Source organism: Amblyomma americanum, chromosome 7 (genome assembly GCF_052857255.1).
Source record: "Amblyomma americanum isolate KBUSLIRL-KWMA chromosome 7, ASM5285725v1, whole genome shotgun sequence".
NCBI classification, from domain to species: domain Eukaryota; kingdom Metazoa; phylum Arthropoda; class Arachnida; order Ixodida; family Ixodidae; genus Amblyomma; species Amblyomma americanum.
Window position 1 is genome coordinate 110,043,304 of NC_135503.1, and position 14,660 is coordinate 110,057,963.

Here is a 14,660-nt window from a genome sequence, read left to right on the forward strand (position 1 = left end):
TATATATATATATATATATATATATATATATATATATATATATATATATATATATATATATATATATATATATATATATATATATATATATATATATATATATATATATATTCAGAAGCACTAACACTCGACGCCCAGGGGTGCCACTGTTCCATTCCTCGCTCCGGCGCAGTTTTTTTTTTCAGCGTTTCGTAATAAAGGAGTATATCTACTCCTGCAGAGGGCGTGCGCTTTGGAGGAGTGCGTAGATTCCTGTCCGGAAAAAGGAGTGGAATATGGGACAAGCGTATACTCCATCGCAAGGCGTTCCCCGCACTCCTTCAGTTCTTAGAGGGCACGGCTTCGGTATTCTTGAAGCATACAGTAGACTCACGGACGACTCTAAGCGGTGGATCACTCGGTTCTCGTGTCAATGAAGAACGCAGACTTGGTGTGAATTGCAGGACGCACTGTGAACTGATTCTTTGAACTCACATTGCGCTCTTGGGTCTTTCCTTGGGTTCGTCTGTCTGAAGGCCAGATATCAAAAAATCCCCCATGTAATACCCCTTTAATGGTGCCTTTGAGGTTGTAATAAATAAATAAATAAATAAATAAATAAATAAATAAATAAATAAATAAATAAATAAATAAATAAATAAATAACCTATTTCCCCAGGCGTAACCTGATGAAGTTATTTTACTAGAGCTTGGCTTCAGATTTTTTGCACACAGTGGACGGGTAGAACCGCTGGTCTCAATTGCGGTTTATTTTGCATGCAGGAGATGCATGCGATGGATTGAAGAAAACAGTGACGGAACTGTCCTTTATTTTTGCTGCCCCAGCTCAGGTGCTTCAGTATCGATGGCAGATGCCGGGGCTAGCAAAAATCTTTTCCTTCCTTTTTACTATTTTTTTTTTAATAAAACCACTACTACCACCACCAACATGGAGGTCAATACGTCACGATGAAAGCCCAGTTTGCATAAGAGTATTTAATCATGTCTTATACTCACTTGTTTGTTTACGACTTATTCAAAGATCTGGTCCTGAAATTTTCTAACTTAGTTAAGCTGAGTAGCCTGACAAAGCACTTCGGCTTTAGCAGAAAATGCGAGACGCGACCATTATGAAAAAAGAAAAGTTGAAGGCCCGCTGCCGCAAAGCTGTACATACGCACGGTAACGCCGCACTCAGTGCCTCTGTAAGACTTTTCGGATGTGACCATTTTGCTCTGGAACCCCTCGAAGATTTGAGATGTTTGAGAACTTAATAGCAACCTATGCATGCAAAGGTTGAATACCTTGTCAGGCTGGTCTGGACCCCTCAACAGAGCGTACATATGTGACGATCGCCCGACTGGTGAAGGAACGATACTACACTGCTCGGAGAGGAACTCCCACGCACAGCTGCAGGCACCGCATGTGACGACTGAGGTCTCCGGGCCTCTGTAACGGTCTGAGTAAAGATTATACCAGAGAGGAAAGGAGCTCGAAACCACGAAATACTGAATGGCAATCTTTTTTCGGCTTTGTATGATCATGCGCAATGCCTGGTGCTACCTGACCTGTATCATCTTGAGGACGAAATAGCTCATGCAGTTGGTTCTCTTCCCTATACAGCCCGAATGGGAGGTGGGGTATGCTATCTAAAGAGCGCTATAGAATCAAAATGCGGCTTTATTTATTTAGACTCAAGAGACTTGGCGCAGAAAACAGTGGTCGACTAGACTCCCTGTGGAGACAAGCATGTTTTCATTGCCCATGTATTCCGACCCCATGCTGCGATCACTCAAGGATACTTTAAGCAGTAACACCGCGCTGTCCCGTTGTATTTGGCCTTCCGTACGTCCGCTACCCGTCATGGCCGAGACTTGACCGTGCACCGCAGTTCTCGTGTGATGCTGTACACGAACTCGTGGCCTGACGTCAGTCAGGTGTAGATGCCCGGGTGTCCCTTGCGGCCGCAACCGATGGCGGTCGACACGATGCCCATCTGGACCACACGGCCAGGAGTGTGCGACGATGACATCAGTGGTCCCCCGCTGTCACCCTGCATTTTGTACCACACTATTTGAAGGTTGCCCAAATGATTGGTGCCTCACTACCGAACTAGCAACCAAGAGCAAATAAAAGATTAATGTCTTCGCTTCAATTTCGGGCGGTCAGTTCGCACTTCCTTCCTACTATCGGGCCCCGCAAAACTCATATGCACAGCGTGCACCCGCACCGCTGCTATAATTATTCTTTCCTGGAAAGGGTTGACACTCGAGAAATGCCGGGCAAGCGTGGAATTTTTCCTGCCGCACCCGTCCTCACTGAATGATAGAACGAAATTTGTGCTTTTCTAAGTGGACAGGCATCCATTATTCAAATAGTAGTTAAACAACCCTCTGCAACAGGGTTCTCAAAATGCCGCGCACCGTAGTTTAAGACGGAAGACTGTACCAGTGCTCGCACGAGGAATCATTGGTGTCAAGCTAACGAACTGGCAACAAAGAGGAGAAAGTATTTTATAGCGTTCACTTTAATTTCGCGCTGTTACGCCGTGCTCCCTTTCGAGATTCGGGCCCCGAAAAACTGATATTCACTGCGTCCACCCTCGCTGATAATTAATTATTCTTGCCTAAAAACGGTCCATTGTCGAGAAAGACCCCGCAAGCATCGACTGTTTCCTGCTGTAACTCTTTAGGGACTGATAGAGCACACAATATTTGTAATTATTTACATGGACAGGCTTCTGCTGACAGAATAGTGCTGATAGAAAAGGGTTTGTCGCAATGTTGCGCACCGTACTATAGCAATTTACAGTTCCGGACGGAAGGCTGAACCAGCGCCCGCACAAGAAATCAGATGGCATCGTGTGAGTCTTCAATTAAAATCTACAGTGTCAAGTATGCCGTGACAAGGCAGTCACTTGACTAGAGCTAGAATGACATGGAAATTCCTTTGGTTTTCGTCTCTGCTTGAAAAGAATGTCGTGCGCTAGAAGTATGAACACAGGAAAAAACATAGAGCAGGACAGAAGCGCTTCTGTCCTGTTGTGTGTTTTTTCCGGTGTTCGTATTTTTAGCGCACGACATTTTTTCAAAACGATGTACCAACTAACCTGCCAAAGGGTACTACAGCTCGTTTTTGCTATGTCTCGTTGGAGGCTTATGGTTGCGGAGAACGGCGGTGATTTGCGTTTTAATAGAAATGAGCTCAAGCGGAGTAATGATAATAATAATTGTTTTTTTGGGGGGAAAGGCAATGACGCAGTATCTGTCTCATATATCGGCGGACACCTGAACTGCGCCGTAACGGAAAGTATAAAGGAGGGAGTGAAAGCAGAAAGGAAGAAAGAGGTGCCGTAGTGGAGGGCTCCGGAATAATTTCGACCACCTGGGGATCTTTAACGTGCACTGACATCGCGCAGCACACGGCGCCTTAGCGTTTTGCCTCCATAAAAACGCAGCCGCAGTGGTGGGGTTCGAACCCTGGAACTTCGGATCTGTAGCCGAGCGCCCTAACTACTGAGCCACCGCAGCGGGTCTCAAGCGGAGTGAAGATTGGTGTTGCGTAAAAACGAAATTATGTCAGAATATAAAATTTTGTTTTCTTAAGAACCGGCAATATGCCTCAAATGACAGTTTGGAAAGGAAGAATTTGAATGACCTTTTTTTTTTCCATTCGCAGCAATCGGGGAGGCCGCACCATCCGCTGAGGTTGGTCATGTGTAGTGTCATTCTCGCCAATTGTCTCCGCGACGTCATTTTTCCTGCTTTGCTTACAGTGTGCCATTTGTATCTGATGAAGCAGTTCAAGGGAAGGAGAGAGAGAGAGAAAGAAAAACTTTATTGCTGGAGAGGAAGTGGGGGCACGCCCCTGGGTCTCCGCACGACCCCACTGCACTCAAGTGTTTATGTCCCTAAGGTCCATAACACTGGCAGCCCGGCCGGTGGCGATTGTCTGCACGGCCAGGTCCTCCGAGCGCAGCAGGGTCTCTCAGTTCTCCCAGGTCTTGAGGTCCTCTAGGCCGCGCGGGGGAGGGTCCGCCGGGCAGAGGGAGAGGATGTGGGGGGAAGAGGCGAATGGTTCTGGGCACAAGGTGCGGGCAGGAGTGGGGAAGGAGGGGTGATAGTGGGCTAGGGTCAGGGGTGAGGGGAGTGTGTGTGTCTGTAGTTTGCGCCAGAGTGTTGCGTGTTTGTTATCTAGGGAGGGGTGGGGCGGGGGGTAGAGCTGGCGCGAGGCTCTGTAGGCCTGCGTCATCTCGCTGAACGAGTGCATTCACTCCCTCGCGAATCCCCGATCCGAGGCCACCTGAACCCGGTTTAAAGAACCTCGGGCTAAAAGGTTTGCGGCCTCGTTTCCGGGATTCCCGGAGTGCGCTGGCACCCATATAAGCTATACATGGCGGGGTGGGGGTGCATCGGGCGAGTCCAGTATGCCAAAAGCAGGGACGTGGACTCGGCCTCGCGCAAAATTTAGAATTGCAGTTTTAGAGTCTGTTAAAATGTACTGGGCTTCCGTGCGGGTGATGGCAATTGCGATGGCGGCTTCCTCTGCAGCCTCTGGGGTGGTGTCAGGGGGGAGAGGTAGTGTGAGGAGGGCGGATGAAGAGCAGTCCACCACGGCTGCGGTTGCTTCGTCACCCGTGCAGGCGGCGTCCATCCATACGGCGTCCGGCTCGGAGCCGTACACTCGGTGGAGTGCCTTCGCACGGGCTCTGCGGCACTGCTCATGGTGGGAGGGGGTGCTTATTTTTTGGCAGTGGCTTGATGACCAGCTCTCGGTGAAGGGATCGAGGAATGGGGAGGAGGGTTGGGTCTTTGGCCGGTATTCTGATTCCGAGGAAGTCCAGGATATACCGGCCTGTGGAGGTTTGTGTAAGCCTTATGTATTGGGCCTGTCGATGGGTCTCCACGAATTCCCCGATCGTGTTGTGGAGGCCCAGGCCTAGTAATCGGTCTGTGGGGGTGTTGAGGGGAAGATGAAGTGCGACCTTGAATGCCTTGCGGATCAAGGCATCTAAAGTATTTATGTCGTGTTTGGATAGTTCTAGGTATGGGGTAGTGTAGAGCACACGGCTGAGGACAAAGGCATGAATGAGGCGACAGAGGTCGCGCTGCATCATGCCTCTATGATGGCCCGAAACTCTGCGGATGAGATGCGATATCGCGCTTGCAACCTGATTGAGTTTCTTGAGGGTAGTGGTGTTTTTGCCATCGTTCTGGACATGTAGGCCCAATACGTGGAAGGTGTCAACCTCCGGTACCGGGTCCCCATTCAGTTCGATGGCAATGGGGGAGCGGGGGGAGCGTTGGTTCTTTGGCCGGATGAGGAGCAGTTCGGACTTCTCTGGGGAACATGACAGTCCGATGTTCTGTGCATAAGTTTGGGTGAGGGTGGCTGTTTCCTGTAAGGTGTTCTCTATGTCGCCGTCACTGCCGTGGGTGGTCCACAGTGTGATGTCGTCGGCATAAAGAGTGTGCTTAAGGTGGGGGATAGTTGCCAATTTTCGGGCGAGGGGGATGAGGGTGATGTTAGAGAGGAAGGGGGAGAGGACGGACCCTTGAGGGGTTACGATACTCTGAAGCGTGTAGGAGGGGGAAGAGAGAGGTCCAAAATGTATCTCAGCCGTGCGGTCAGTGAGGAATGCTTGAATGTAGGCGTACGTGCGCGCTCCCACATTCAATGGAGATAGGGCAGTCATGATCGCCTGATGTTCGATGCGATCAAAAGCTTTGGAGAGATTCAAAGCTAAGACTGCCTTTGTGTGACCAGGCAGAAGCGGGTCGAAAATGTCATGTGTGAGTTGCAGCATGGCGTCCTGTGCGGATAGATGGGGGCGGAATCCCGCCATGCTATGCGGGTATAGATTGTTGTCCGCCATGTGCGTTGTGAGTCTTGCTAACACAACATGCTCTAAGAGCTTTCCGACGCATGAGGTTAGCGAAATCGGGCGAAGGTTTTGAAGTGTGTTTTGTTGGGTTTGGGTATGAATATTACCTTCGCGTGGCGCCAGGACTGCGGGAGGATACCCTCCCTCCAGCACTGGTTGAAGTATTGCGTAATTTGGGTGATAGATTGGTCGTCCAGATTACGGAGCATGGAGTTTGTGATTTGGTCTGCACCAGGTGCGGAGTTGGTTCGGAGAGTCAGGAGGGCTGCTCTGACTTCCGTCTCAGTGATGTCTGTGTCGAGTGTTGGATTGGCTGGTCCTGTGTAGGTGGGTAGAGGTGTAGGGGCACCTGGAGAGGTGTATGTGTTCTGAAGTGTGTTTATGAGGGCCTCGGGATTATCAATATGTTGGTGTGTGAGGCGTGTCACGTGGTGTTGTGTTGATGATTTGGTGTTTGTGGGGTCGATGAGGTGTCGGAGGAGTTGCCATGCTCGTTTGCTGGACAGGTTTCCGGCGATGCCGTCACATATCTGTCCCCAGTTGGATCGGCAGAGCTCCTCCGAGTGTTGTTGGATTTTTGTCTGCAGCGCGGCCAGCCGCTTTTAAGTGTCTTGTTACATTTATTGCCTTTCCAGCGTTCCAGGAGGCTGTGATAAGCCTCCCAGAGGTGGGCTAGGTGTGTGTCCAGGGTAGGGGTTTCGGTGGTCGTTTCAATGTGTTGCGTGTTGTGGTGAACGTCATGCTTGAGTGATTGCACCCAGGCGTCGATGTCTGTGATAGAAGTGTCTGGGTGGGCGGTGCGTGCAGCGCGAAGTGCGTCCCAGTTAACCAGTTTATATGTTGTATAGGAATGACGGGGTGGTTTGTACGGGACAGTGATTTGTATAATGTAATGATCACTGCCCAATGTATGTTGAGTTCTGTTCCAGGTAACACCGCGGATGTAGCGGCTCAGCGTCAGGTCCGGACTGGTGTCCATGCTGACACTGTTGCCGATCCGCGTGGGCATCTGAAACGTGTTGTGAACAGTCAGCTGGAGGTTCTGCAGGAGCAGCCACAGCCTGCGACCTCGATGTGTCGTGGTTGTATATCCCCAGTCAGTATGCTGACTGTTGAAGTCCCCACCAATTAATAGAGGATGTTTCCCTGCTAGGTGGTGTAACTCTTCTTAAATGAGTGTTTAAAAAACAATGTTAGTGAACAGTTTTGGGTATATATGAAAGAAAAGCCGTCACGGTGTACGTAGCTAAATGCTTCAAATAGGACCGCCTCTATTCAGCATGAGGCCATATACCTTGCACGTCTTAGCGTTCCCCACAGCGGTCTCCATAGTAATTTCTGTAGTCGGAATTCTTTATTCCCTCTGGCACGGCTAAGCATGAACATGCGAGTGTTGAGTCCCCGCCTCTCATAGAGACGGCTTTCAGTGCTTCTCTCCGCTAAACACCCGGCTTGTTCGCGCCCAAAGTTCGCAGAGGTAGCATTAGGAGATAAGCACTCGCAAATGCTACACCAGCACCACTGTCACCAGCTCTGTAGGGGAAGTACAGCCCCCTGTCAAGAGTATACAGCCCAAGAGATTTGCCCGTAACCTGTTTAGCGAGACTCCCTAGCACATCCAGCAATCCAAAGCTTGGGAGTTTAGAGAACGCGAAGCCATTCCTTTTTCGAGAGGTTACGGTCGTTGACGATGCGTACGAGGCATGCTGCAGACCTCCCAAGCAAACCCCTTCGGCTGTATACTTTTGACGGGGGGTGTACGTGCCAGTCTCCCATGGAGTCCACGGAACAGACGCCTTACAGTCCTTACAGTTGTGACTTGACACCGTGCGCTTTTATTTTTTCGGGCCTATAACAAGTGCGCTTCGCGGATTCCGGTTTTGAGGAAAAGGACAACGTCATTTGGGCGCTGAATAGATGGCTGCGTCAGAAGGAATATAGCTGATACGAAGAAGGCATACAGATGGGCAGAGATTACACAGAAAAGTAGTGTACGTCCCGCTGGTAAGTGGCTGCGTTACGCATGCATTTCAGAAATTTTGAAATTAATAATTTTCGTGAAAAAAATAAGGGCCAATACTTTCTGGGCACGCGTAGTATTTCTAGATCTGCGCAATGTATCCATGGCAAGGGGGTGCGATGCTGGGAGGAGCTCGCTGGATGCTGTCAGTGGCGCAATTCAATTTGCGTCCAAAGCAAACCTGAGGCTGTCCTGCAGGAGACCTGCACTGATGTTCGGTATAGGGCAGCATCGACTGCGAGCCGAGGTGTGAGAAGAAAGCCCTTGTAAAGTTCGAGTACTATACGAACTGACCGCGGGTGACAGCCCGATTTGTACGGTTGTCGAGCAGCGAGCCGCTGCTGACGTTAGTTGTGTGCTGTTTCTGCTGCTCAGAGACGTACCCGTGTTCCGTCTAGACGTCGTGCTGAATTCTCAAAACACACGTTAATGTGGTCAGAGAAAAATCATTGGTTTGCCAAACCCTGCCAATTCCCTCGTCAAGTTTACCGCGGTGGCGCGGCATATAAAGGGGAAGTGGAGTTGGACCGCTTTTCTTTCAAGGCCCCAGTTACCACAGGCACCTTCCCGGAGATGCTTTAAATTTAGATTGGGTTCTCCGAGAATTCGCGGCAAATCGAATAGAGCGGAAATATTTACTGCACGTGGCGCCTCTCGCACGTTTTTCTCCAAAGGTTCGTCGGCGGCTTCTAGGGAATTTTTTCGAACCTACGTACTAGACACAGATTACCAAACATACCCTGTCCTCCGCACTCGCCTGACGTCACATAATCAGATTGCCTTCTACAAAACGATGCGAAATCTATGTACGTGAAGCAGGCACAATTAAGCTCTTTCGAAGCTTTCAAGCAGCGCATGAAAGACGCGTTCTAGAGAAATGACAATACAGTGATGAAGTGCAGTGACCCCGTTCGAAAGACCTCGGAAATTGATTGATGCATACAGCGGTCCCGTTGACTGCTAAAAGAACGCCATACTCGCCGTTGGTTCGTCTAGGCAAGTATTGTCCCACAAAATGCACTCCCCACCTTACTGTTAAAACTGTGTGATGCAATAACCTCACACAAACTTTGTTATATGAATCTTATAAAGTTTGCATCATATTGTGTCAATTTGTATCACAAATCTATCACATGTACAACATTCCTGGACAAAAATTTTTAAAATAGGAAAACTAGGATATAGAAATATTGAAGGTAATGGTCCATTCTTCCGAAAGGTAGCGATTTTTTTGTTTTATAGTGTTTCCATCCCTCGCATCGAGCAGTTAAGACTACCATAGAAAACCAAGCAGCAATGCTTTTGACAGTAGCAAAAACTTTAATATAATTAAAATGCAAGCCTGCATACCGGAGATTTGCGAATATATTGATTGTTGTTGTGAAATCTTGCAATGTATAAAAAAATTGCGCTCATAATCTCTTTCCCGTTCAAAAATGCTTTTGTCCAGAATTGTTGGGTATGTTTGCAATAATGATTGTCAGTTGTTTTTTTATAGTTAATTTGTGGCATTAGTATATGAGACCGTATGAGGTTATCACATCACACAGCTTCTTTCACTAGGGTAGTACCACTGTAGTCCTGCTGAGTAACAGATCGCGCAACAGCCCTGCTTCGTTGCGCACACATTCAGCATAGCGGAATGTTCAGCACGCAAACAGCATGGCACGGCAGCTACTTCCGGTCTGAGCTTAAAATATTGTCAGCATTTATTTCCTGACACAATTAAGCATCACCAATCAGCCGTAGGCGGCAGCAGAAAAGTGGACAACTCGAAACAAAGATAGAAGATCTTTACTAGAATTAACTGAAACCGAACAAAGTAAAATTTGAGTAAGTTCGCATAATGTTTTTTTGTGATCAGAGCTGATAAAATACACGAAAATGCACTCTGCGCAGCAGCACTGGGCGTATTTCGAGCGTGGACAAGCGGCGGGCGAGCATTCTACGTCGTCCACAAAAACAAAAACCTGGTTTGAGTGCAGTGCCTGTATGTCTATTGTCTCTCCGTGTGTTCGTCCTTCTTTCGCGCTGCAGTACTCTACCTTTATTAAGAATGGACCAATTAGGTCAACGATCGCTTTTACTCCAACTGACCCCCCGCTAAGGAACGCCATAATTAAATATCTTCGGGAACTTTGTTTTTTATTGCATCTACCTTCTAGATTTTTTCCTTGGTCGAGACATGTTTATGTAGCTGGTGTAACTTCGTTCAGACATAGAGGATATGTGTTCCAATGCCATCGCCATCACGCACCATTGGACCAACCGCGCACAAAACTCGTGATCTTGAGGGCTCATAAAATGCTTTAGCTTACAATAAGGTCACTATGGTTGCAAAAGAACTAAGTAAAGTAACTTATCCTTAAAACAAAAATGCTAGCATAACAACAGGAAAGTGCCATTTTTCAAAGTTTCACCTGTCCGCCTAAAGTCTGTGTTGCGGAATGAGACAGCTTAGTCTGAACAGTGAGGCAACCTGCTCGGCGATTCTATTTCTTGGTTTCCAAACAGGAATTAAGGCGCACGAATTTCTACAGCTGTAAGCATTCCAGGAATACGGAGAGCGGCTTTTTATGCTCACTGGTGATTGTGTACCGCCTCCCGCTGCGTGCAAATCTTGTCGGTGTAGCGAGGCCATCGCCAGCGGCACAGCATAATGAGAAAACAACGAAGGCCGGGACGATCATGAGGACACACCTGACAGGCGTCTTGCTCTGCACCCTTGGCGCACAAGATAGACTCCAGAATAATGGAGCCGTACATGGCCACGCACTGGGCCTGGGAGACGAAGGCAACTGCAGCCTCCTTCGGTGTTTGCCGGTCGCAGCCCCCTGAGACAAAAAATGAGCGGCGGTACGCACAATTTCATGCCTGCCGCACGTATAAAAAGGCGTAATGCAGTACGACGAACTCTGTACCTTGACTTGTTTTCAGGACGCGCCCAGCGTTTGTGTGTATTATTGCGTATAATAGTTGACGTGCGTATAATGGTAGGCGTGCGAGTTGAAACGACCTGCGTTTGTTGCGTGCATCAGCAACACTGATAACACCGGATAAGTAAAATCACTTCGGTGTTCGGTTTCTATGCGCAGAAAGTTGATATCTGAAGGCGCTTGTGGGAATACCTAGCAAAACTATTCCTTCGTTTGTAATACGTATTGCTATATACCATCTTTTATCTAAGTAAATGGACCTCATTTTCCAAAATTACAAATGGAAATACACAAGGAAAGGACGTGAACCTACAGCATATACGGAGGCCTGGTACAAATTGTATCTCATGTGAAGATCCTGTGCCTCTTCATCCACAACCCGCTGGATGCTACCCGCACCTTCCATATCTTGCAAAAGCAGACCAAGCAGGTCGCTCGGCTCATTAGGCGTGTAGCAGCACGCAACCATGGTTTGTCCCAACGCGGGACACTGAATGTTACCAATGCATTAATCATCAGCCGCATTACATATCACCTTCCGTACTATATACTCACTCAGAGCCAAAAACAACAGGCGGACATTCCATTACGTGTGGCCGTCACCTCTGCCCTACCCATTTCAAGTTCAGCTAGCACAGCTCGTCTCCTGACCACCGGTACCTACGATATTGTGACGGAACTAATTGAGACCCAATGCACCAACCAAGTTTGTCCGCTTGAGCCGCACGGACACGGGACAGTGCCTACAGCGACTGCTCTATCTGAATCCACCCTTCCTAGCAAGTCCTCCCCTTTCATTCCTCCGCGCACGGAGGGACACACACATCAGACGCAACTCCCTGCCCCTGAACCTTCCAATAGAACTGCACATGTATGGGGACCCGGTGCCCGTTGTATCTCAGGTGAAGATCCTGGGTTTCCTTATCCACAACACACTAAACGCAACACCCTCTCAGCCTCCAGCTCGTGCAAAAGAAGATCCAAACAGGTCGCTGGACTCATTAGGCGTGTGACAGCACGCAACCATGGTTTGTCCGAACGCAAGACACTCAATATGAATAATGCATTAATCATCAGCCGCATTACGTATCGTATTCCATACTACATACTCACTGAGCACCAGATACAAAAGCCGGACATCCTAATACACATAGCCGTCATCTCTGCCCTGCACCTTCGACGTTCAATTAGCACTGCTCGACTTCTGGCCACCGGTCCCCATAATACCGTTACTGAACTAATAAAGACCCCCAACGCACCAACCAGCCGATCCGCCTGAGCCGCACGGACACGGGACAACGTCTTCTGCGACAACCCCTTCTGAGTCCACCCATTCCCTTCGTAGCATCTCCTACCCCTTTCATAATTCCTGTGCGCACGCAGGGTCGCGTACAGCAGGAGGCCCTCCCACGCAACATGAGCATTACCCTCCATCAGGGAAGACAGTAGGCTCTCCCGAGCCATTTCACCTAGAGGTACAGAAACCGCTCCGACATCCTCTGTGTCGACGCGGCGGAGCACAGAACTAGGACTTTTCAGGGCACTCGCAGCATACGAGGAGGGCACAGGGGGGTCTGTCACTGCTATCTTAACTCATTCCCTGGCAGTGGCGGGGTGAGCCGCCATCGCGTTGACGCTGGCACTCTCCCCCACTGAGAAGGAAATCACCTAAATTTACAATGATTCTCATGCCGCACACCGCCACTACCTACAGAGCGCGGTGTCACTGGCCACCCATCTCATTTTCACGACAGCCCCTTCTTTCGCCTAGTGGTAACTCCTACGTGGATCCCTAGGCACGACTCGATCCCCGGTAATCAGTGCGTTCATATGCTGGCCCTACACCACTCATCCAGGGCCCCAGATGATCAGGCACCCAACCCAACGCAAGAGGCCACATCGATCCTTTCTAGTTATAATCAAATCACAAAAAGAGCCACACGACGATGCCCCTCAATGTACCTTGTTGGCTCAATCCAACGCCGCATGGCTACAGCTGCAGACGGGACGCTTCATATCACCTCAGCTGCTGTCATGCATTTACAACACTTCCTCCTCACACTGTAGCTCCTCTGGCATGCCCAAATCTACACTCTTCCAATACCAACGGAAATGTCCTTCCCCACAGGCAGTTCTTTTCCCCATCCCACTCATTCCTCCTGGGAGGCTGCTTTGAGGACCACTGAGCCTGCCGGCCAGCCATGGCCAGTGGACGGGACCCTAAGTGAAGCTCACGCCCACGGACTCCTGGACCAAGAGGCGACCACCCAGGTGGCCTTTATTTTGCCCAACAAAGTTGTTTCCATCCATTCATCCATAGTCGGGTTCATTTTTCAGAAAAAAATCATAGGCGCGGATAAAAGCCACTTCAAGAACCAATAAAAAAAAACACGCGTAGTCCAAAACTTTGCTGTTTAGCGCATAAACTTTCAGCGAGAATCAGTTTACGGCTCGCTGTGTTGTGCTCCTTCGGTTTGACAGTGCAGAACAGCTACAGTAAAAACAGGCGCGATATGCTGTGGTATGTACAAAAAGACAGGCGATACTTTACAACTTCCTTCATTCCTATATTGGTATGAACCATGGTACCAGCGCAAGAAACAAGGACGAAGGGAGAAGACAGACAACACGTGTGGTCGTGTTGTCTGTCTTCTCCCTTCGTCCTTGTTTCTTGCGCTGGTACCATGTTCCATAATAATGCAAACCAATTTGCCCAGCTGTCTACCCCTAGTTCTATATTGGCTTTGCGCACAAAGGCTTCTCTCCGGCGATGACGACATTCACGCTTTTTAGCTCGGTAGCGGGCGAGAGCTCCTTTATGTGCGATTGCACTAGCAAAACTACAGCTGGCCCCGCGCGCGTGGCGCAACCATCTGCTTCTCTTAGATCTAACTTAAGCCCCGTGAAGGAGCAAGCATCACACCAACTCTGGCTGGTGCTACCGGCTTCTCCCTCTTATCTTAGGCCGGGCAATGCCTCTTGCGTCAGGCTGCGCAAAAGTTTTGGCTTCATTCCAAGCACATCTTCTCAACACCGGCTTCTCAGTTCTATCTTATCTTAGCCGTCAACTTCTTGGTTCAGTTTCGCCTGCAAGACGCATATGTGGGAGGGCGAAATGACATGTGACGCTACTCAAGAGGACTAAATGGGCTCGGGCAGGGCGTGTAACGCGAAGGCAAGATAATCGCTGGTTCTTGAGGGTAACGGAGAGGATTCCAAGAGAAGGCTAGTGAGGGTAGGGGGCGGCAGAAAGTTAGGTGGGTGAATGAGATTAAGAAGTTTGCGGGGCTACGGTGGCCGCAGCTGGCAACGGACAAGGTTAATTGGAGAGACTTGGAAGGGGCCTGTGCCCTGAAGTGGGCGTAATCAGGCTGATGAGGATGATGGTGTGATCTAGGGCGGCAGTTCCCTGGCACCTAGCACATTCGGGGAATATTGTGTGGGGTAGACGAGGTAGAAAATAAGTAGGGAAGGGTATTAGTAGGTTTGAAGGCGGCGCCAGGTGGTTGCAACGGTGACGTCATGGAATGAGACCAGCCTATCCCTCGCAGACCGCAGGTTAGAGTCACCCACAACCCGGCTGACGAATCCTGGATGGATGGATGGATGGATTGATTGATTGATTGATTGATTGATTGATTGATTGATGGATGGATGGATGGATGGATGGATGGATGGATGGATGGATGGATGGATGGATGGATGGATGGATGGATGGATGGATGGATGGATGGATGGATGGATGGATGGATGGATGGATACGGCTGAACCCTTTGAATCGGGTGGTGGCTCAAGCCACCTAGCCATGACTTATGAAATTTTACTCTTCTCTTGATTTTAG

General features: G+C 49.1%; 1 protein-coding gene and 1 pseudogene across 1 annotated transcript; one reads left to right on the top strand and one right to left on the bottom strand.

Moving 5' to 3' along the window:
* Positions 1–377: 377 nt before the first annotated feature.
* On the top strand, positions 378–519 carry LOC144099676 (5.8S ribosomal RNA; annotated as a pseudogene).
* A 1,393-nt stretch (positions 520–1,912) lies between these two features.
* Positions 1,913–11,288, bottom strand: LOC144098000 (trypsin-1-like). Its single transcript, XM_077630574.1, has 3 exons — positions 11,219–11,288; positions 10,584–10,717; positions 1,913–2,032 (listed from the first exon to the last, which is right to left on the bottom strand). Exons 1-3 carry the CDS (start codon positions 11,286–11,288, stop codon positions 1,913–1,915), a joined length of 324 nt encoding a protein of 107 aa, XP_077486700.1.
* Positions 11,289–14,660: the final 3,372 nt, after the last annotated feature.

Bases quoted from the DNA above. Each gene is read 5' to 3' on its own strand.
- LOC144098000 (XM_077630574.1), bottom strand. From the start codon at position 11,288: ATGGTTGCGTGCTGCTACACGCCTAATGAGCCGAGCGACCTGCTTGGT. The intron at 10,718-11,218 runs GTGCGGGTAGCA...TTTTTGTCTCAG, and splicing joins GCTTTTGCAAGATATGGAAG to GGGGCTGCGACCGGCAAACA. The intron at 2,033-10,583 runs GTGTGTCCTCAT...TACAAAATGCAG, and splicing joins CAGAGCAAGACGCCTGTCAG to GGTGACAGCGGGGGACCACT.